At 33.7% G+C, this 22,389-nt stretch overlaps 2 protein-coding genes across 3 annotated transcripts; both read right to left on the bottom strand.

Moving 5' to 3' along the window:
- Positions 1–2,321: 2,321 nt before the first annotated feature.
- Positions 2,322–7,156, bottom strand: LOC113771684 (isoprene synthase, chloroplastic-like). The gene is made up of 6 exons (XM_027316253.1): positions 7,039–7,156; positions 5,875–6,247; positions 3,649–3,871; positions 3,425–3,559; positions 3,021–3,269; positions 2,322–2,672 (listed from the first exon to the last, which is right to left on the bottom strand). The coding sequence occupies exons 1-6, from the start codon at positions 7,154–7,156 to the stop codon at positions 2,322–2,324; spliced, it is 1,449 nt and encodes a 482-aa protein (XP_027172054.1).
- Positions 7,157–18,705: 11,549 nt separating this feature from the next.
- On the bottom strand, positions 18,706–22,167 carry LOC113770756 (BTB/POZ domain-containing protein At3g22104). Of its 2 annotated transcripts, none has more exons than XM_027315332.1 (3): positions 21,828–22,167; positions 19,636–20,751; positions 18,706–19,480 (listed from the first exon to the last, which is right to left on the bottom strand). In XM_027315332.1, exons 1-3 carry the CDS (start codon positions 21,888–21,890, stop codon positions 19,025–19,027), a joined length of 1,635 nt encoding a protein of 544 aa, XP_027171133.1. In that variant the 5' UTR covers positions 21,891–22,167; the 3' UTR covers positions 18,706–19,024. The 2 variants fall into 2 exon arrangements, with proteins under 2 accessions (XP_027171133.1, XP_027171134.1); XM_027315333.1 differs by having other exon boundaries at positions 19,636–20,729; positions 21,828–21,852.
- Between the last annotated feature and the right edge of the window lie 222 nt (positions 22,168–22,389).

Below are 22,389 nucleotides of genomic sequence, written 5' to 3'. Positions count from 1 at the left end.
GGCTTGATAGCAGTAGGACCAACTAGAAAACCAGGTCTACATGGACCAGAGGCATGGGATCAGAACCCTTAGACAAATCCCTACTGGAGACGTCTCTTTTACTCTCTGCTGGCGGCGGCAAAGGCTAAAAGGGGCCAGATTCACGTGCAATCAATTAGTTATAGCTTGAGTTTCAATTTGGGTAAGACGTTTTTCCTTCTTGCGCTTGAGCGGCCAATAGGCGCAAGGCCAGATTCACGTGTAATTGATACATTAGCTTCAGTTTTCTTTTTTCTCTATGCGACTTTGACTCTTGAATTCGTTTCTTTTGCTTGGGACAGTTCTTCGTTGGCTTTTGCTTTTTAATTGCGGCTCCAGTACGGAGATGAAACCCAAAAAAAAAAAAAGGAGAGATAACACTTTCTCGTCTACCTCCTCATTATTTACCCTTTTCGCAACTTTTTAGCAATTAATTAGATGATATCAATTAAATCATGCGAGATTGATACGATGAGGAGCGGCTAGTTCTCTCCTCTACCAAAAGGTCGACACGGAGGCACGGTCCATAATATCTGTGAGATCTAATCAAATTTTCATTATTTCTTTCAATTTGTTACTATTCGTGCTTTTTCTGGATTAATTGTTCATGGGTATTTTATTAATTAAATATCAACGGCCGGGTATTTGATTTAATATAATAGCCTACTGCCACGTTAATTAAATTGAATCCGTAATTATTCGTTTAGTTGACAACTAGTGGCAACCACCATAATTGGCTTTATGTTGGGGAAACGTAAGATCTGATCTAAATAAACCCTCTCAACGTGTTTATTGGTTGGGGTTGGGTTCTTCTAGTTTTAATGCAACTGGATAATTAAATTCCTACGGTCGTATCTAGGGTTGTTTTCTGGTTAGGGAAGCAGTCAATGGTCGTACCTTGACTGTTGAAAAAGTAAGGAAGAACTGGTTGTCAAAACTTGTTGATGACTATAACCAACCTAGTAACGAACGAATGAAATATCTTTGCATCGATGATTATTTAACTGTACCGTGCCTGAACAGTTGATCCTTTGGGTAGAAGTTTATTAATTGCTATTTTTGGTAAATTGTACTTGTTGAGTTAGCTTTTGAATTTTGTTTATTTTACTTTTATTTTCATTCTATTAAATATCCCCCAATTTTGTTCTATTGATTTGGAAAGAAACAGCTTCCTATCCGTTCCCTGTGGAATCGACCCTACTTGCCATTGTATGCAAATTTAATATTTTTATAGACAATTCTGGTATATCGGATCAAGCAAACTCTTCGGGAACAGAGTGAATCAAATAACCCATTGCATACTTAGGGTCCCTACTCCAGTATTCGGATTTGTTCTATAATTAATTGTGGTGGTAATTAGGACTTTTTAGTAATTATTATTACACAAGTTCGGCACCTGTCAATACTTGAACTGTATACTCCCCTGAGAGAACTCACAACACTGCTCGATCTCATAACTAATCGTCCATGGGCATTGATAATCGTTCCTCAGGATCTTTATTAGCACTGGTATACTTAGATTTCAAAAAAATCGAGAACTCTTTCTTTCTTATGAATGGTAGTGATCCTTTTTTTTTAAACTTCAAAAAGCCTACACTGGTGGTATCTACTACATGCATCAGATACCAAAAGAAGAAGAAGAAATCTCCTTTCGAGGCTGAAAAATCAACAAAATGAAACTCGTGAAGCTCCAAAACCTAGATATGAAAGCAGTTTGAAAATTTCAGATACAAAGATGTACAAAGATTGAAGAGTTCTCTAGTCCCTTGGAATATGAAATTACTGGCTTTCATTACTTCCCTTCGCACAAAGATAAATAATAGTATCTTCTCTTCCTTTTACCTTTATTTGGACCTTTATTTCGATCTCAGTTCCAGTAAACTTAGAAAATCTTGAATTAAACACTATATTTTGTGAACAAGAAGAAACTGTATAAAAAATCAAATTTTTACAAAACTAGTTCTTTAATTTTTTTTATTCTGTGTACATATATTGGGCAAAGTCCCACAGAATACTAGGGGCAACGTCCCATAGAATTCTGTGTACATATAACTAGTTCTTTAATTTTGAAACTTCATCGTTTTTGAAGGGAGACTCCAAATCTTACTAGGGGGAAAGGGAAGAATCTTTGGTAATCTGGCTAATGTATAGAGCTTAATAAATATGCACAGTTCAAACAAAAATGCTTTGAAATATTGGAAAAGTAAATATTTGTAACATTAGTAAACATGAGAAATGTGTGGCCTAAGAACAAATGCTTATAGTTGGTTGGTCTCAGATGTTCTGAGATACCTAAGAACAAATCAGAAAAAAATGGCCCCAGTGTTGTCCCCGTACGTAGTGGCATTATCTTCCATCTCCCTCAACCGGATAGGATCAAGCAAAACAGACATGATGCGGTTTTTGGCTGTAGCATCCGGGGCACTATGAGCATCCCCATGCTGATATTGACAAAGAGCAATTCGAGCAAGATCCATAGCAACTTGAATGAAATTTTCCTTATTTGGTGATGGAGACAACAATTGTTTGTTCATCTTCATCCAGCATTCCTCAATCATCTTGCTTATATGTTGTCGGGCAAACTCCTCAGACAGGCCAGTTTCATGCATGAAACATGTAATTGCATTTGTAGTTTCACCCCTCTCTATCTCAGCCTACGAAAATGGCACAGTAATGTTTTACAATAAACAGCAGAACAGAAACAAGCAAAATGTACATTTTATGTACGTCGTCACATTTTCAATAGGAAATTGTCACTTTTTGTATTTTTAACTTTTTTATGGTATACTCCAAATTTAAATTAATAAGTTTGCATTCATAGTATACTCCAAATTACACTTTCACTGAGACTCAACCGAGATCAACAGACAAACAAGTCAAAATTTAGATTAGAAATGGAACTGATCATCCAAAAATAGGTTAACTTTCATTATTTGCCTTTGCATTAGTGACAAGTTTTTTAATCATCTGTATAGAGGGAATTGGTGCATGAGTACACGTACCGTCGAGGAGCTCAAATCGTTGGTAAGACGAAAAATTATGCAGGGCCAACGCAAGAAACCAAGATCATAGTCCAAGCACACTATGGCCTCCTTTGAGATATTCTCTGTGACCAAAAAGTAAGCATGAATTAGTTGCACAGCTCCAGATGATGAAATCCATCCATTTTCGATGTACTCATCAAAGGTTGGTGTGACTTTCTTGTAAAACCATCGAGCTTCTTGTAAGAATGCTTTGCATAAATCTGCCCACTGAAAAATAGTATATGAACGAAAGTTAGACTATGTTGATTACATGAGAGATCAAACTAGTAATTGAGCAAATGTTTAACAGTAATGAAGCAAATCAGAAAAATAGTAATTATATTAGAGTGGGACGAGGAATCACTGATTAATTAATTACTTACTGCTTTTTTCAGTTGAGAAATTATGAGCTCTCCTTTTTCCTTAAGAGTGTCATAAGCCAAGTCGTTTATAGTGTTGTAAAGAGCAAGGAAGCATAGTTTCATATATTGAGGAAGATCTTTCATAGCATCAAGGTCCTATCTGAAGAAAAATATATAGTTTGATAATCATAAAATGGAAAATAAAAAATAAAAAACCATCATAACAAAATCGAGTATTTAGTTACGTACCTCACAATGGCATCTGTTAATTGCTCGAGTTCATCAATGGAACCATAAACATCATAGATGTCATCCAAGACAGTGATCAGCGTAAATGCTTTGCTTACTGCTATTCGGCATTTACTAAATCGAGGCTCATATGCCATTCCAACGGACCAAAAGAAGCTTTCCATTAGCCTGTCTCTTGCAAAGTCCAACTTGTCTGCTAAGCCTACAACTTTCCACCACCTAAGAATGACCGAGAGCAATCCGTTATATGGCAATCTGCCTATCCCATTGAAATGCAATTCTGCCAGGGAAAACTTCCAGACTTCGAAACTGGAATAGTTAGCATCCGAAAGAAAGTATTTAGGTAGACTATGTCTGCAGGGAGATATGAGGCCTCTCCTGTTGAGTTTTGTCCAGTTTGGTCTAGTTGATGTAATACTGAATTTAACAATATTTACTTGTATGAGTTAACGAATTTTACGATTACACCAAAGTTGTAAAAGTTTACACTCAATACAGTAAGAATTACACCAACTGAATGGAACTCAACTGGAGAGACTTTGGATCCATCTACTTGTCCAATTTTAATCATTGTAGGCCAGATCAACTGTGATGTAGAAGAAGTGACATCGGATAATTTATGATAATACAAGAAAGGTAACGCAAATATTTATTAGGAATTAAATGGCGCCTCTCAAGTTTGATTTCAGATTAGTTTGCCCTTAGGGTGTAAACAAATTGGAGTAGGATATAGATAAATTTAGACAGAATGTAAAGTAGTTAGAATGGGGTGTAAAAAGATTTTGGAATGACCATTTTGCCGAAATGTTAAACGCAATGGACTGCTGAGGCCCCTGATTCCCAAGAGAAACCTGTAAAGTGCGTTTGCCTAATTATGCTTCTGGCATTGACAGTTCCAATGGGAACAAGACTCCTACTACTTTTTTTTTTTTTTTTTGTGAAAGCTCCTATCACTTATTTTAAAAGGGGTTAATTTCACATACCTTACTTGAGATTTTTTATAATTATAGAAAGCTCCCCTCAATTTCTAAAAATTACACCTACCTCCCCCATTTTCACTATTTAAGTAACATTCTAGGCCCAAAAAACTATACTTTTTCTCAAAATTCCTATAATGCCTTTGAGTTATAATCACAACAAAAATGTAAAGGAAAAAAATGGTTCATAGTCTCTATTTCATTTATTTCTACTTGTTATTACTGTTACCTACTCGTTAACATCCAAATCACCATTAAATAAACACTTATTTTTGTTCTAATGTTCCTCTTTTATCTAAAAATTTTTTATGCAGACCATTGTATCAACTATAAATGCTACATCAGATACTTAAAAACTTACATACAATCTCATATCAATATCAGATTTTACTTAATATACAACAAAATTCATCAATATCCCTAAATTTCAATTCCATTACTGCCACCTTTTTAATACAAAATAATCTAAACCATCACTATTAATATCAATATCAAATATACTCCATTGGCACAGAGTTCAAAATCAATCAAATTCTCTCTATAAGAATAGCATCAATAATTGTAAATCAAAAATAGAAACACAATGCAATTATAAATATATACCAAGGACACATTTTTTCATGACAACCATAACAATATAGCCTATATTTAGTTCCTATTCCACTTCTTATCCTTAATTTTTATTTTTTATCACTGTCACTCTTCATCTCCATCTAGTTTGATAATGAAATTAGCACTCAATTTGTCATTTAACAATTTCAATTTGCTAATGCCTATCAAAAATTGGAAACAAAAATGGGCGCAAGGAAACTATTTAATAATAATGAAAAATCAAGTATTGAGAATAGATATCAAGATATGTAAATATTGGTGGTTTGGTGCATATGATAATTTTATTAGTGGTGACAACACACATTTGGTTGAGAATAATAAATAAATGAATTTGAAAGGAAAATAGATGTAGAAGGAAGAGAATAGATAATTAAATGGGAAAAACTGTAGTTTGACTTATTAGTTGATAATAGATGAGAGAGTTTTAATATTTAATAGAGTTTTTCAATGTATTGACAATTAATGAAGGGCATTGTTGTCTTTTTATCACACCAAGAGAGGTCTCCGTAATTATGTAAACCTCAAGGGAGTTGAATGAAATTGTTGAAAACCTCAGGAGAGGTTTCTGAAATTATCCCTTTTAAAAGAAAAATCCATACAATGAAATGCATCTGTTTTCCTGCTTGATCTTACCTCGATACTTCTTGAACTTCACTTTGAAGCTTAGGCTGCATCATGTTGAAGTCTAGCTTGGCTAACTCAAGCAGCACTTGATTTTTGTCACTTCTTTTAGCATACGCTTCAATATGCCACCTAGCCTCTTGCCTCCGCATTCTATAGTGATATGCAAGCTCCAAAGCATGAGTTATTTGTTCTGACATGTTTGAACCAACGAACTCTTTGGAATCTTTGAGATGTAGACTTGCGAATGATTTGGCCTCGTTTAGTATACTCTCTCCTTCATATGCAAGATGTGAAGCTTCAAACAAGCTCAACATTCCTCGAATTTCCCTAGCAAGGTTTTTGTTGAAGTTGCCACTTTGGTCCTTAAATCTCTCAAAGATATCTGCATCTCACAGATTTGCAAAATATGGTGTTATCGAGGAAAGGAACAACGGCTCCGCTCCGCTATATGAATACACAGATTTGCATGTACATTTTTCAGAACCAGAGCACAAACGACTAGTGCCATTTATTTTATCTGGATCATGGCCATAACGTCCCCCTTTTAAGGGCTGAATTGTACAAGTATATCATCCATGTAATCTAAAGACTATTACCTGGGGAAATTTCACAACCATGTTGCCTAAGCAACCTGAAATAGAGAGCCGAAACATGAAGACTCTGAGTTGATTCCTCCAAAAGTCGAAGTTTATCAAGGGCGTGTTTAATGCTTGTTGCGATATCAAGTGTGAATCAATATCCCACATCGGAAAGAAATGAGTAGAATAAGGAACATATAAGTGGGAATGATCCATAGACCCAATGCCTTAAGGTTTTGGGTTTGGATGTGGTGTCAAACCCATGGTTGTGGTTCCCATTCTAACTCATGGTTAAATTCTCCCCAAATTTGCCTCTCCCAGAGCCCAACAAGTGGTATCAGAGCCGATGGTTCGACTGGGCAGTGACTCCAGGATAAAAAGCCAGTGGGAGTGGTAAGGCGTGGCTTGGATAAGAGCGGGAAAAAAAATGAGTAGAATGAGGAACATATAAGTGGGAATGATCCATAGACCCAATGCCTTAAGGTTTTGGGTTTGGATGTGGTGTCAAACCCATGGTTGTGGTTCCCATTCTAGCTCATAGTTAAATTCTCCCCAAGTTTGGCTCTCCCAGAGTCCAACAATGCTTTGGCTGAACCGGTAGGAGAGGCAAGCTGATCGATGTCATTAATCATTTCAAGCAAAGAAAATGGCTCCAAGTCTTCACCATCAAGTATGCATCTCCCTTCATCCTCTAAATTCTTTAGAACCTTCATCCTCTAGAAATATATTTACCATTCATTTTAATTCGATGGTTGACATCAATTATTCTTTTTCTTTTTTTTTTTAATGTAGCTGGGGAGTGACAGGATTGAAGAAGCAAGAGGGTAAGGGGGAAATTAAGGGGGGATTGGAACTGAAAACATCTAAATTTTGGAGTTTCAACCTTAATCCAAGACATCAATTATCCAAATTAAAGAAACAAAATAAATTATTTGGCTGTTTTCATTAGGAAGAAAATATTTAGAGAATAGGAGATTCTGATCTATATTTGATTACTTTCTTCAGGTTACTCTAAATAGGAAGGGTTCATCTCTTGTTTATAGCTGAGCACAACAGCGAAGTACAAATAAGTAAACCGGTAAATTTTTGTGTTAAAAGAAAAAGAAATCCAATTTCACTGCAATCTTTTTTTTTTTCCCTTCTTTCTTTCCTGTTTCATTAAAAACAAATGATAGCCACCATATATACCCAGAAAAGTACAACTTCTCTCTGTCCGAGGTACCCTTTACCAAATTTCTGCTTAGTGTATTCTTCAAAAAAAAAAAAGAAATAAATGCATATATTATAGTATTAATATAGTATATCACCTCCATGTAGTGTTGATCACTTTGGCTTGCATGTTGATAGATTTTCTTAGGCAGAAACATTAGTAAACACCATACTAAATACTTTATCTTGTATAACGAGATTTTTACATGATTGTCACCGAACCAATTAAAGTGCATTTGAAGAACCATAAGCAGTGGTGAAACCAGCACAATTTTCAATTTTTCTCTGGAGGCACAAGTTCTCTATTTTTGATAATAGAAATAGACAATTATAATATTTACATAGTGCATAACAACACATAATAACATAAATATTATGTAACTAAAATACGATGATGCAAAAACAAATCCATTAATGCCCTACAGCTCAATATTGTAAAAATTTTTATGTAATAAAAGATCTAGACTCCTTAAAGTGCCAGGGTTATATTTGTACTTTTGTTATCATTAGTTATAATGATAGGTTACATAAAATACTTGTTATTTTATTAAGAACTGCAATTAAATGATTTTTTGGCATACATATATATATCGTAAGTGCCATATATATGTATATTGACTTTCAATAAATTACTTGACATAAAAAGCAAAACTTTTGAAAAATTCAATACCTAAAAATAAACATTCTACTTTGGTGAGTGGGGCCATATCTACAAATATTGGGGTAAAAACACATTTTTTTTAAAAATTCTATGCCTAAAAAATTGAAGTTACCCTTTGACCAGTGGTAGCACCTGCCCAAGAATAACTCCGCCCTTGACCATAAGTGATCAGCGGTGCTATTGATTCATCACAAGATTATACAAAAAGGGTTTCATTTTTTTTTTCTTGTTACTGTTTTTCCTCTCAAAATGAAGGTAGTACATTTCTAACAAAAATGGGCAAATTTCACTTTATTCTCCTGTGATTTAGGATTTTTTTTATATAACCCCCATGTGATTTCAGAAGCTATACATAACTCCCTCATGTTTTAGATTAAAGTGTCAAAGTGACGGAAATGATCATTCTTAACGGAGTCATCTAAATTGTCAAAAATACCCTTATATAAAGTTAAAAATTATTTATTAACCAAGGGGGGTTATGTGTATATTTTAAAAACCATAAGAGAATTATATGGTAAAGTATTAAACCATAAGGGGGTTATATGATAAAATATAAAAATCATGCGGGGTTAATGTGTCATATATTTATAAAGGCAATTTCGACATTTTTAGAAGTTCTGTTACGAATGACTATTTCCATCAGTTTGACACTTTAATCCAAACCATAAGAGGGTTATGTATAGTTTTTAAAATCATAGGAGGATTATGTAAAAAATACTAAATCACAGAGGGGTAAAATGTAATTTGCCCAACAAAAATAACAAACTGGTAAATGGATCGTGTGCATGGATCAACTTGTAAGAGATTGTTTATATATACCTCAATATCTTGCTCATTGGCTAAGCCAAAGAGGACATGATTCCAAGAACTCGGTTGGTAGTTAGCTGACCTTCTGTCGATCAGCTCTGAGGAATGATGATGAGCTTCTTCTGCGTTTGAAACACTGCATCGTGTTTGCAATTTTTTTCTATTAATAACATGAACGTGATAGCAGAGGGATCCCCCTGAACAATCTTTGAATAGCCTCCCCTTAACATTTACGTAACTTGGAAGCAAATATTCTAGAATTTGAACCATTTCAATATGAATGCCATAAAGAAAAGCTAGTTCCTGAGTTAGATGAATATTTTGGTAAGTGTACTCCTGGCGTGAGAAGCTAGAATGAGGGGATTCTTATATAAGGATACATTGAGCGTCAAACCTCAACTTGGGGATTAAAAAACCATCAACTTGCGGATTATTTATATAATTATGAATATCTCTTGTGCAAAAAAGATTTTCATATTGTTGGTATTTTTTGTTAAAATTTATTGAATTTGTCTTGTTTCTTTTTTTTTTCCCTCATGTCTGGACAATAATTGAACTTATATTTTGAAGTTCGGAATATTCATTGCTTTCACTCACTCTTTTTTGCCTACACCATACATTATCCCAAGCACTTGAAACTCATGTAATTACAAAGTAATGATCTCGAGCCCTATACTACATTTCTAATGCCTCTTGATTTATTTATGTCATATTTGATTAGGGTGAGCTAATTCGCAAGATACCATGAAAATAATCCATTTCATGGTCCTTAGTTTGTAAACTAACGACCATTAGGGTAATGGAAGTTAATTATTAACTTAGATACCAGCCTTGCTACATTGTGATGGGGAAAAAAAGACAAAAAATCATAAATGTATTCAAATAATAAATCAAATAAAAGAATATTGTCATGGTGATACATTTCATTACTACATGACTATAACAAAGTAGTTTTGTAACATGTAATTGTAATACCAAAAGCTATTTCTACGTCTATTGTAAAATTTCCACGCTTAAAAACTTACTATACAATAAACCTAGCTTAATTATAAACTAAAACAATATTAATATGAATACAAACACATTAAGAATTTTAAAAAATTATAAGTGAGATGAAATGTAGGATATAATAAGTGGAAAATAAATAAATAAGCATGATTGTACATATTATTCAAAAGAACAAAGTTTGTATTGAATCAAAAAGTAAATATAGATCATAGAGTTAAATAATTCGTATTATAACCGCAACTGGCTCCAAGTAACGAGATCGGGGTATAACTGTAGAGAGGTTACTTCAATATTATATGTGTCATACGTACGTCATATATGTCATGGGAAGATTATGCCAACTGTTCCTCACATAGTATTGATGTGAAATTTTAGTCCCTCAAAATCAAAACGAGTGATTTTGGTTCTTAACAAATAAAAAAAATGCTCACTTTTGATCCTTGCTCAACTTTCCCGTGTAATTTTGGCCGAAATTTTGGTCCTTTGTTTATGGATTATTGGGTTCAAATTTCTCATGGGTTTTGATCATTAGGATCCTAGAAATAACTTGGATGTAATATGATTGCAACTTTATTTGAGTCCTATGGAGAAACTAAAGAAAGAAAATTTGGAGTTTTGGATTTCTGTTTTGATCCTTTAATTTGTGCATATGCGGTGACTTTGATTTGATTTGAAGTTTTGGACATCTTTGAAATGATTCCAGAACTTGATGGATGCAAAAATCAAGTTGTAAAATTTGTCAAAATAACTTTCCAACAAGTTGGGCCAAAAAATGTACAAAGTCCAATGGCGAAGATGATGGGATCCAATAGAATTCTGTCAAAATTCAACCGAAAAGTAGTGCTGTTAGACCCAAACTAAACCAGCTGGACCAACCATGAACCGACCTTTTCTCGATTTGGTTAGTAGCAAAAAATTACTTTGGTCAAAAACCAATCAGAACTATCAAGAGCTGATCAAACCAGTGATCTAGTTCGACTGCTTGACTCGATTATCAAATTTTTCTTTCTTTTTTTTTTAAACATAATTTGAGTTACCTAAATTGTAAAATTTTATTTTTTTAATAGGAATAAAAGAAGCCACCGCTTTGTACAAACACTAAAATCACTCACACCCTAAATGATCTCTAAACCAAGATGTTTTTATCCCTATAATCTCATCAATTTATCATCAGTGATTCCAACTCCCATTAGAAAGTCATATTCCCAATAAAAAGATCTCGAATTGGGTATGATTTGTTGTAATTTAGTTTTTCAAGTAGTTTTGGAGAATGGAACAATTTTAGACATGAATTCATACTTTTATATATAATTTGTATGTTTATATTTGATTGCAAACCTAATATTTTTGGAACATTTTGGATAGTTGATCAAAATATAACCAAAAACTTAATTTCAATATTTCTAAAACTTATAAAATATAAAATAATTAAGACATCATGCTGACGTCAATGGATTTTTTAGAGCGGTCCGACTAATTCAACTAGTTGACACCTAACCCAATAATTTAACCGAATTGCTATCCTGTCCGATTTTAACAACATTGCCGAAAAGTTGACCAAGGACCAAAAACTAGTATTTTGTATTTGTTAAGGCCTAAAATCCATCATTTTGATTCTAATGAACTAAAATTTCACATCACTAATATATGAGGGACAATTGATGCAATTTTCTCCGTTATATTCAAACCAAAGTGCCACACCATAACTGTTACTTCGAGTCTCATCAACTCACAAAAGAACTCATCGTATCCAATTTGGTTGCGACATTAATTAAGTACAATAAGTTATTTATCTCGTCTATTAAGGCTTCCTCCTTTTCTCTTTTAATAAAATTCACTCCTGCAGCCGCCCCTTCTTGACAAATTAAAAGTCTTAGACAAATTAAAAGTCTTACTTTAATTATAAATAAAAAAAATCCAAAGTATGGACCAAATGTTTAATATCTCATACTTTGTCCTCCCACCAAAATCCAGCCATTACAATACCTTTTTCTAGTAAGTTGTATCTTCATTGACGACACCATACAAAGGAATCAAAGACGTTTTCTTTAGGTTAAATGTCCTTCCAACTAAAGCAAATTGATTGATTTCTTTTTTTTCTGTGCAAATTGATTGATATTTAATCCTTCGACTTGGCACAAGTGGCCAGTGCGTTGACAGGCAACATTTGACAAGTTAATCAAAAGTCTACTTGGGATTAACATTTGAAGAAATGGAATCAAATTATTCATATTCAAAGCCAAGATCACATGTCACTACTTCCTTCCACACGCCAACGGATGATCATTATTGAAACTCTAATCATAGTTATTAAATTCATCCCAGTCCAACTGTTGAACCGGTTGGCCCAGTGATCCGAGCATTAGACCGGGTCGGGTCTCTAGTTTGACCGGACAAGAAATTGACCCGATCAAACCCAGACAAACCCTTTTGATCCGATGGTTCAACCGAGAATTCATCCAATTTTTCAATTAACCCGGTTTACCCTTTTTTTTTATTAAATTGTGGGTCTTTGTTTTTTGAACAAAATATATAGATGTTTTTTATAAGATTTGCACATTGAATTTTCATTTAAATATGTATAAACTTTACCACTTGCTTAGTTTTTTTTATAACTAAATATTTTTTAATAAACTTGTTTATTTTTTTATTATACAATTAATCCTTTTAACTTTTAAATTGACAATATTTGATTAGTTAGAAAATTGTTTTGCTTTTAAATAAAAAATAAAATAATGAAAAAATAATGCTATATTTTTTAAAACAATCGATATAAATTTTTGTTTTATAATTGACTATATTATTTATTTATTTAAAAGTATGATAAAATGAAATTACATCTTCTATTAATATCTATATGTTTATTATATATCTTTCTAAGTATAATAACTAGTATTTAAAAGATCTTTATTATATATTTTATGTATATTAAAATTACTATTTTATATTTAGAAATATTAAATTAATGCTCACCGGTTTAACCAGTGACCCATTGGTTGAACTAGTGAACCACTGACCCAATCCCTCTGCCGGGTTTCTTACTGGGCCGTGCTTAATAACTATGCTCCAATGTATAATGTGAGGTCCCAATTGGCCAGATTTCTGCTTGTTGGGGAAAAAATTGAGTTTTTTTGAAAATATTCCATTTGACACATTTCCCCTATTACTTTTTTTATTTAATGAGAGACTTTAATTCGTACAATGAGGAAGGGGGAAAAAGGAAGACTTGATAACTGAACAAGGGACTTCAAGGTCACCTAAATAATGTTCTTACCAATTAATTTGTATTTTGGAGACTCCTAATCATCTTTTTGCCTCAGATACATGCATCACATCTTAAAACAAAATGTAACAATATTATTTTTCTACAAAAACTCTCCAAGAATGTACTCCAAATAGAACCCTTAAATTTCCCGGTACCTGGCACTACAATTAGTAGAACTCCACTTGTACAAACCTAAATTTTCTTCACTTTTACAAACCTAAATTATCTAACTGACAACATAAATTATTTCTGTTTTATATCTCCACCTTAGGTAATCATCCATGGGTTACAAAAATGGATCGAAAATGCTAGTGCCCAGGGAAGGGAAACCCACTCGCAGATTCAAGATTCAACTGCTTGTCCCACGAAGCCTTTCCTCTAAATGTCAACTATACAAAAGGAGAAAAGAAAAAGAAGAGCAAATTTATGAAGCTATTACAACATTAATAGCTGTTTTAGATTCTTTGTAAATATTACAAATTTACAATACTGGTAGATAAAAGCTACGTCAAAAAGGGTAGATAACAAGATTTACGTGTAAATAACTTTCGGGTCTTAGGTGCGCTTTCGTGTGGTACCATACTGTTATTGTATTTGTTATTTTATAGGGTGTACAAAATTACAATTAGCCCATTTAAATTGTTATTTTCTAGAGTTTTAGTAAAATAATATACTACAACGATTTGATATATTTGAGATACAAGGTAATTAAAAATGTGTTCATAAAAACCGTAAAAATTTTTTAGATAAAAGTTGCAATTCAAACAAGGCTATATTTGGGACTATTGTATTGATGAACAAGTTGATGTACATAATATAATGTTTCAAAAATATTTGAGACTAACAATATAATATGATTGTACATAGCAAATACAGCAATCCAACAGAATGGGATAGAGTACATCCATAGAGACTTAGGTTTTACTTGACACAAGTTAAACTTGTTTGATATTTTTTCGAAGAATAAGCATGCTTGCGTGTAATCTAAATCTGGTTGTCATGACAAAGCTCAAGATCATTATTTTATTCCACAATTGATTTCGTCCCCTCTCTCACATCTCTGTTTGGATTGTAAGTTATTTGGGATTATTTGGAATATTTTTACTGTAGCACTTTTTGTGATCTGATGTATGTGAGATAAAAAAATATTGGGAAGATAAAAAGGTGTATTGGAAATTGTAAAGATGATGTAAGCAAATAAAATTGGGGAAATATGAAGCAATCCAAACAAATTTTATCATCCATATTCAACTTTGGATGCAAAAAAAAAAAAGTAATTTTAAGTATGGATTGATCATATTTAGAAGGAAGGGAATTCCTAAGTTATTGCAAAAGTAAATAAAGAAAGGATAATACACACACACAAAAACATACACACACTCATACTCTAGTTATGCTATTTATGCTTTAGAGATTTATAAAATGCCAAAAGTTAAGTGCAAATTGGCAAACAGTTGGACTTTTTAAAAGGATTTCCCAAAGGGTGATGTTTTGTCAAACCTATTCATAAAGGTGAAAAGATCACTGTTGTTCAAAAGACCTATTCAAAGCATACTTTGATTTCTTCAAACATTTACTTCTTACAAAAGGCATTTAATGTATTTTAAAAGTCTCATGAACTGAATATATTTTTTCAAAACAATCACTAATAGTGAACTTCCTTATTATTTGTGAACTTCTATTAGAAACTACCACAATTTGATAATTACCTCCAAAAGTTTCCAAACTGCTACTATTTCTTACTCGGAACAAAAAATAAAAAGGAAAATTACACTGTTGGAATTCATTCATTTTTCAAAAAAAAAAAAGGAAACTACATAACATATCAAAGTTTTAGCATTTTAGTTAGTTCCTTCTAAATTTCATGTAAAATTTTCATCAAATGCTTCAATTACCTTGTTATGAACTGAACACAGGGCTCACACTTGATTGATAGACGAAGCCTGAAATGTTTTGTTTTTGGACGCTCATAAGGCCCGGTACAAGGGAGTCTTCTTATTTGTTGAAGGCCTGTTTATTCGCTTTGCTTTTGGAGGCCGATTTCAGCCCAATGCACGGACGCAAATGTTTTCTCTCCTACATTCTTTAATTAATAGTTACGCAATTAGTTTGAAAAGTGTATTTGGACAGTCATTATTTGATCAAAAATAATATGCTTGCATTACAAACACAATTTTTAACACACATTTTTCTCTCACATACATCACATCACAAAAAGTGTTACCGTAATTATTTCAAATAATCTCCTACCACTTAATCTTTGGAACTTTTAGTAATTATTTCTTTCACCCTGATGAAACTAATAATTTACTAAAATCCTTGGAACATGGGTTTTTACCACTTAATCCATTTGCAATTTTTGAGGCCATAAAAGAAATTAAATATGGAAAAAAAAAGTTGAAAGTATTGAATTAAATTACAAACTAAGCGAACTATAGCGCTAAACATATATGCAACTTGAAAGATGCTGCAGACATAGAGTATGTGGTTCACATTTGCATTTGGGTAAAACTTTTAAGTCACCATTGTTTTAAGGATTAATTTTCTATATATTGAAAATGTATACATTGTTAATATTGAATGAACAATAATGATGCAAAATTTGAATTTGAAATTTAATTCTTATACTTGTATCATGGGTCCAGTGGTGATAGTATATACACTATCAGTGTATATAAGATTTACTCTTTCTTTAATGTAATTGAAGTTTTTTATTGTTAATTTTTTCTATGTTGTCAGTTTTTTCTTAACACACTAATAGGTGTAAGTGCAGATGCATGTCACATATACAAAAGGAAATTTTGAAATGAAATATACTTATGTGTCATGAATCTACATTTACTAGTGTAGACAAAAATTTGAAATTGATATTTTTTGAAAAGATTATTCTTTTTTATATATAGAAAATATAATTAACGAATGTTTTTCATTGGCAGATTTTCTGCAGATGCGTGATATTTAATGTATTTATAGTCTAAAATTTGAAGGGCTCATCTATATGTTTCCCTTCTTTGAGGTTCTTGCATGCTGAACTCAAACTGCCTAGGTAAAAACTCTCTGAATTTAGCAGGCACAACTCATGGATTACTAAAGCAAAACACCAAAACTGGGCCAAAACTGCAACAACAGAATTTCTTAATTTTTGACTTTTTTTTTTCAAGTCTTGATTTTTTGTTTACTTGAATTCATTATCATTCTTAGAAAACCATTGAATTTATTGGGTTAGACTTAATCAAGATGCACAATTAAGTAAAAGGTATATATCAAAACATTGGAAAGAGTAAATATTTGCAAAACTACAAAACTCGAGAAATGTGTGGCTAGCAAAGTTTTACTACTATAAACTATTTTGACCTTGCTTTTGACCCTGAAATATATGTAGACATTGGAAGGTGTAGTAAGAGTAGCGTCCAAGTAATTTACCTCCAGGACTTTGGTATATTTCAAACTTCAAAACAGAATTAACCTCAAAAAGGTAGAAATTACTAACAAATTCCATATGGATTAGTGTGACATTTACTAGGATTGGCAGAGTTTTCTCGTGGAGCATAATGTAGAAACTAAAAGGGATGGTTGCTTAGGAATAACATATCCTTCAAACTTAAGCAAACGCACTGACACGGCAAAATCATAGCGCAAGGAATTCTTTCATCATTATTTATCCTTGTAATTGGTTCATTTGGACAGGACTTGGTGCAACATTTGACTAGTTTTTTTTTTTCAGCGCATCATTTGACTAGCTAATCATATGTTTAGCCCGAAAATTTCCCGCGCTTAACCCAAAACGTGAAGGATTTAATTTACGATTAAAGTTATGTCGATTTATTATTGGTTATGAGTGCCATATTAGAGCTAGGACGAGATAAACAAACTATAATTGTTGAGGAAGTGATGTCAAAACTGGATAATAACTTGTGGTAATTATTAAGAACTATTAATCCGATACAATGTAATGCTAAACAGGGTTTTGCTTTGTTGATAAACTGTTGAATTAACCAGCCAAGAAAGGGAGGGCAAGGTAGTTAAAGGCGGACCATAAGTAGAACATGGTTGCTAAAAATTGCAGACTTTTCCCTGCCAACGGAAGGAATCATAATTAGGTTCGTCAACGACAAAAATTTGCATCATAATGCAACAGTAATCAGTGAAGCATTTGCCCCTCGCGGGTAGTCGGACTGGTTCTGTAGTTTGATAATTATCAGTAGGTCCCGTGATCTATCTCCGTATGCTACCTCGCTGTGTATCCTTGAGACAAAACTCTACACAATCTTAGAGGATTAATCTGGCAGAAAGGTTGGAATACCCCTAAGTGAAAAAAAAAAATCAGTGAAGCATGGGAAACTACCATTCAGCACACCCAAAACAAAGGGAAAATTGATCATGTATAGTTCAATATATTAGTAGCATTTTTTTTTGTTTTTCCTTTAATTTATGTAATATAGTTGGTTGTTATATCTTTATTATTCTTTTATAGAACTCTGTACAAGTCAACTACAAAGTTTTTGACAAAAAAAAAAAAAAAACTACAAAGTTAATCATTGAGATTGGTCAGTGACTAGAGGAGGATTCGTAGAATCTTGCTCCTTATAAAGTTCAGAATTCGAATTTGTGCTAGTTGGAGATGGGGGAAGGTGTAAAGAGGCGTGGGAGGGTGAAAAAAAAAAGAGGGAAGAAAACTGAAAAGTTGACTTTATTTCAGTAGTACTAGTAACAGATAAGATGCTTCAGCGGTTTGGGTTAAAGATACTTTGATTGAGTTGTCCCCCAAAAGCTAATTATCAAGGTAAGCTTTATGATTGTTAAATCATAGGTTACAAGATGAAAAAACTCACTTTTGGCAAAACTAGGCCGAATGAAAGTTTAGGATGATGGGGTTAATGATTACATGGCATTTTCTGAATTAAATTGTCTAAAAACTTTTTTGTGGAATTAAGTTTTACTACTTTATCCTTGTAATTTATCTTGAATAACCACTCTGCTCTTTTTGAAAACTTCACAAATACCAATAATCTTGGAATCTGCAGACCTACCTTTGGCTAACATGATCAAGAAAGTAAAGCTTACACAACTGCATTTTGAAAACTGAAATACAATGCTGTAATAAGCAAAAGGAAGGAAGGCCACTGTGACAAGGACAACCCTCAAGAAATGTCAGCATAATTTGCCTGTGCCCAACCTATCTTCTGGTTAGATAGGGAGGTGGGAGGAAGAAAGTGCAGAGAGCACTATTAGAAGATAATTGTCTTCTTGTGGACAAAGAAGATAAAAGATAAATTCAAAGACTTCTGAGCCTTAGGTGAAATCTCTTTCCATGCATCCCAATTGCCTCGAGCATCATGCATTGTCTCCATATGAGAATGATGTTGAAAGTGACCAAACCTTAGGTCTGTTATACACAAATTACAGAGAATAAACAGTTTCTGCAAGAATGTACAACACAGCTTTTTTCTGTTTTTCATCTTTGTGGTTTATGTACAGCCAAGAAATTTATTCTCTGTAAGGCAGCAGCTTAACTTTATGATGCAGAAAACAAACTTTTGGTAGTCCCCATGGTGACTATTCCTCATGCTATGTACAGAGACAAGCAATGGTAAAAGGAATGAAAAATTGAATCTCATTGACAAATCTTAATCAAGAACATAGCCTGGGTAAAGATTTAGCATTGCTTTGGGCAGATAACTTTGATCTCATCATCTTTGCCATTTGAATTTGCATCTTCCTGCAAACTTTTTCCAATTCTAACACTCTCCATTGCATGCCCTGCAAATGTGCTCTGAGCCTTTCGTTCTCAGTTGAAATGTCAAGCTTCCCAGCATAAAGCACAATTTGTTGACAAGATTCATCCTTTTTCGCCTTCCCCTTTGTTTCCACCAAGCTAGAAGGTGATTCAGTGAAAGAACATGGCCTGTTGGTCTCATGAAGCAGGCTTTTGAGTTTGCATTTCTGAGAGATAAGAGCTTGCACTGCTGATCTTGATGGGAACCTATTGTTCTTCGTGAGATGGCTACAAGCTTCTGATGATAGCTTCTCGTAATTTAGTCCACTACATACAGTCAACTTTTCTTCTTCAGACAACCCTGAATGAACCTTCATGAGATAAACAGAATTATCAATACTACATAGCCCTTCCAAAATCAGAACAGACTAATTAGCTTGATAAAATAGGAGGAGACAAACCGCATGCTACGAAATAGATAGTAATCAAAATATACACATAATACATCAAAATACAAAGTACATACCTCTAGATAAATATCAATTGCACTGTAAATGCCATCATATGACATTCTTGTTGAATCTGGCAGGGCTTTAATTAGAGCCAAGAACTTGGATGATTTTAGACAAGGATCTGGGGCTACTTCTGCTACATACAGATCCATCAGTGTAGCAACTTTTCTCAATCGAGTCAGTGGCAAACAACATGCCCCTTTGCCGATAAATGATTTCACTAACCTCAGCACCAGATTCACATCATAAAGGTACTTTGTTCCGGCTGGAGACGGAATTAGCAGATTATCCAATGTTGCTTGATCTAACTGTGAACCAATCAGAGTCTCCAACAGGTTCCTGCAGCATTTGCTTTTGTTCACATTCAAAGCAATTCGAAGCAATCCAAATAAACTCTTGAAGGAAACAAGGGCTGGTTCTAAAGTGTGAAGCATCTGAACAACAGCCTCAGTTATTTTACATTTTTCTTCAGATGTGGCAACAGCTGCAAATCTTGACTTTTGGTAATAGAAGAGGAACTTACTGACAATGCTGTGGTCAACATTTTTGGATAACATCGACTTAACTAGCATCTCAATCAAAGAGGGGTCTAAAGCAACAAAATCTTCAAACCACCATGTTCCTTTAAATGAGCTGTTTTTCAAGCTCTCAGTACTTCTTGTGTCACAAGATAACCTAAATCCAGAGCTTTCTGGAGAAGAAGTGGATGGACATGGACTTAATTCAGCCCCGGAGCAAGCAATCCTTCCGCTGAGAGAATCCATGTACTTCTTTAGTACTCCAGAAGTGGTTGCAACAGGTTGTAGATCTTGACATTGCCTTACAGCTAACAACAGCTCAGACCATGTCCAGTATCTAACTTCTTCCAGTGACTTCTCTGTTTGCTCAAGTAGATTTGGATTTCCAGAATCGGACCCTTTCATTTCCATGAAATGTGCAACGCAGTATAACGTAGAAACATTCACAGGACTGATATCAATCTTGCCCTTATTGTAGCAGAACCTTGTCATGAGCTCAAAACTCTCAGCTCCTCCGGGAAAGTCATTGAATATCACCTTCAGAGTTCTTGATAGACCTTTTGATTTACTGAACAATTTGTTTATTCTTCCTGAATAAAAGGACACAACTTTCTGCAAATATGAGCGCGAAGAGAGTTTCAGATAACCATGCGACTTCAGCTCATAATGTAGCAAGTCAATGAAATCAAGAAGCAAAAGTTTATCACTAGCAACTAATGAAATTAAGAAGAAACGGTAGCAACCTGACAAAGTTGAGTAATATGGATTATCACATAGCAGAAATGCCAAAAATAACAAGTGAAACACTTATTGCTGATTCAGATTAAGCGCCATTAAATGTAAGTGCCTAAAAGCCACCAAAATTGATTGCTAGTTGAAAATCCCAAAAAGGGAAAACAAGAATTACAGGACAAATTCTACAATTTGTAGCAATTTGCAAAAGATTGCTGAGAGGTCGTTATAAACAATAAATTTTCCGAAGGAGAATCACAAAAAGATGTCTGTTGATATTCCCAGCAAAAGGGGGAAACAACAGTAGTGACTACTGACTACTGACTGGTGAGTAAATAGAATGAGAATGAGCACCCCCTTTTTCACTCTGAAAAGATGTGAAAGTAACAAATAAAGGCTTGAACATTTAATCCCTCATAATAACTCAATCATAAATTAAAGAAGGCATGCAGGAAAATAACCCTTGACTCGTGGAAAACCCCATATTCCAGCAGTATATGCTCTGGGGGCAATTCTACGAGTAGGAAAAGGTTAATGACAACAAATTATAGCCCAATAATGCAAATACACAAAAGGGTGTACAGAGAATATTGAAAAGGTAAAATGTGAACTCAAAATTTGAACTTCACATGGAACTCATCATTAATGCGCGGAAAATTTCTTGATTTATCGTTGGATGCTGAAATGAATGTTTCCAATTAAGCAATCAATGCTCAACTGACAACAGAAATCAGTTGAAAAACCAACCTTTACTGTTTTTTCATGATTTTCGCAGGAAGGAAACAGAAAAGTGCGACAGAGAGAATTGCATTTTTAGTAGAAGCAGACAAAGTAAAATCAGACAGACAACAATTAATGAAGCAGAAGACATTTGAGCAAGGAAACAAAAAATGGAAGGATTTTAGTTTCACAAAGACAAAACAGAAGATGAAAGACAGTAATACTCTAATTTTTACCTTATCCACCATGAAAACCTCTTCTCCATTGACATCTACTTCAAGATCACAAGAGACATCCATACCCCAAATAAAAAAAGACCAAAATCCCACTTCTAATCAAGATTCTTTATGGCAACTTATCTTGGAAAACTCGAACTTCTTGGCCCTCTTTGAGTCCTGACCTGAGCTAAATGAGAACAAGGGATGGGGGCAACAAAGCCATACTCTGAGAATATACAAGAAGACAAGCAGAAAAGGCCAGTTCTTGGTTCTCAAAAATGCATAGTCAATTAGTCCTCCCTAACCTGTTCTCTGTACTATATGGTTCTTCTCAACTGGCTTCACACTTCACAGACAAGAGTGTATGTGAAGCAATATGCAATGTGATGGGGTGTATAAAAGGACAGAGAAAACACACATACTTATATTACTCATATGCATATTTTAAGAGGATGAAAACAAAGAAAGATTAGAGTTCAGACAAGTATAATAGGTAAGACTAAGAAAGGAAAAAACAGAAGAGTTAGCTGAGTAGCCCACTAACTAATCTCTTTTTTTTTCTGACATATTCCTTCAGAAA

Source organism: Coffea eugenioides, chromosome 5 (assembly GCF_003713205.1).
Source record: "Coffea eugenioides isolate CCC68of chromosome 5, Ceug_1.0, whole genome shotgun sequence".
Classification (NCBI taxonomy): domain Eukaryota; kingdom Viridiplantae; phylum Streptophyta; class Magnoliopsida; order Gentianales; family Rubiaceae; genus Coffea; species Coffea eugenioides.
This window is presented reverse-complemented; position numbering and strand designations above follow the sequence as displayed.

Coding starts and splice junctions, on each gene's coding strand:
- LOC113771684 (XM_027316253.1), bottom strand. CDS start 7,156: ATGAAGGTTCTAAAGAATTTAGAGGATGAAGGGAGATGCATACTTGAT. Junction 3,560..3,648: donor CAGATGCCATTGTGAGGTAC/GTAACTAAATAC, acceptor TTCTTCAGATAG/GACCTTGATGCTATGAAAGA. Junction 3,270..3,424: donor TTTCTCAACTGAAAAAAGCA/GTAAGTAATTAA, acceptor ACTATTTTTCAG/TGGGCAGATTTATGCAAAGC.
- LOC113770756 (XM_027315332.1), bottom strand. CDS start 21,890: ATGGATGTCTCTTGTGATCTTGAAGTAGATGTCAATGGAGAAGAGGTT. Junction 20,752..21,827: donor AGGTTTTCATGGTGGATAAG/GTAAAAATTAGA, acceptor TCATATTTGCAG/AAAGTTGTGTCCTTTTATTC. Junction 19,481..19,635: donor CAATTGATATTTATCTAGAG/GTATGTACTTTG, acceptor TATCTCATGAAG/GTTCATTCAGGGTTGTCTGA.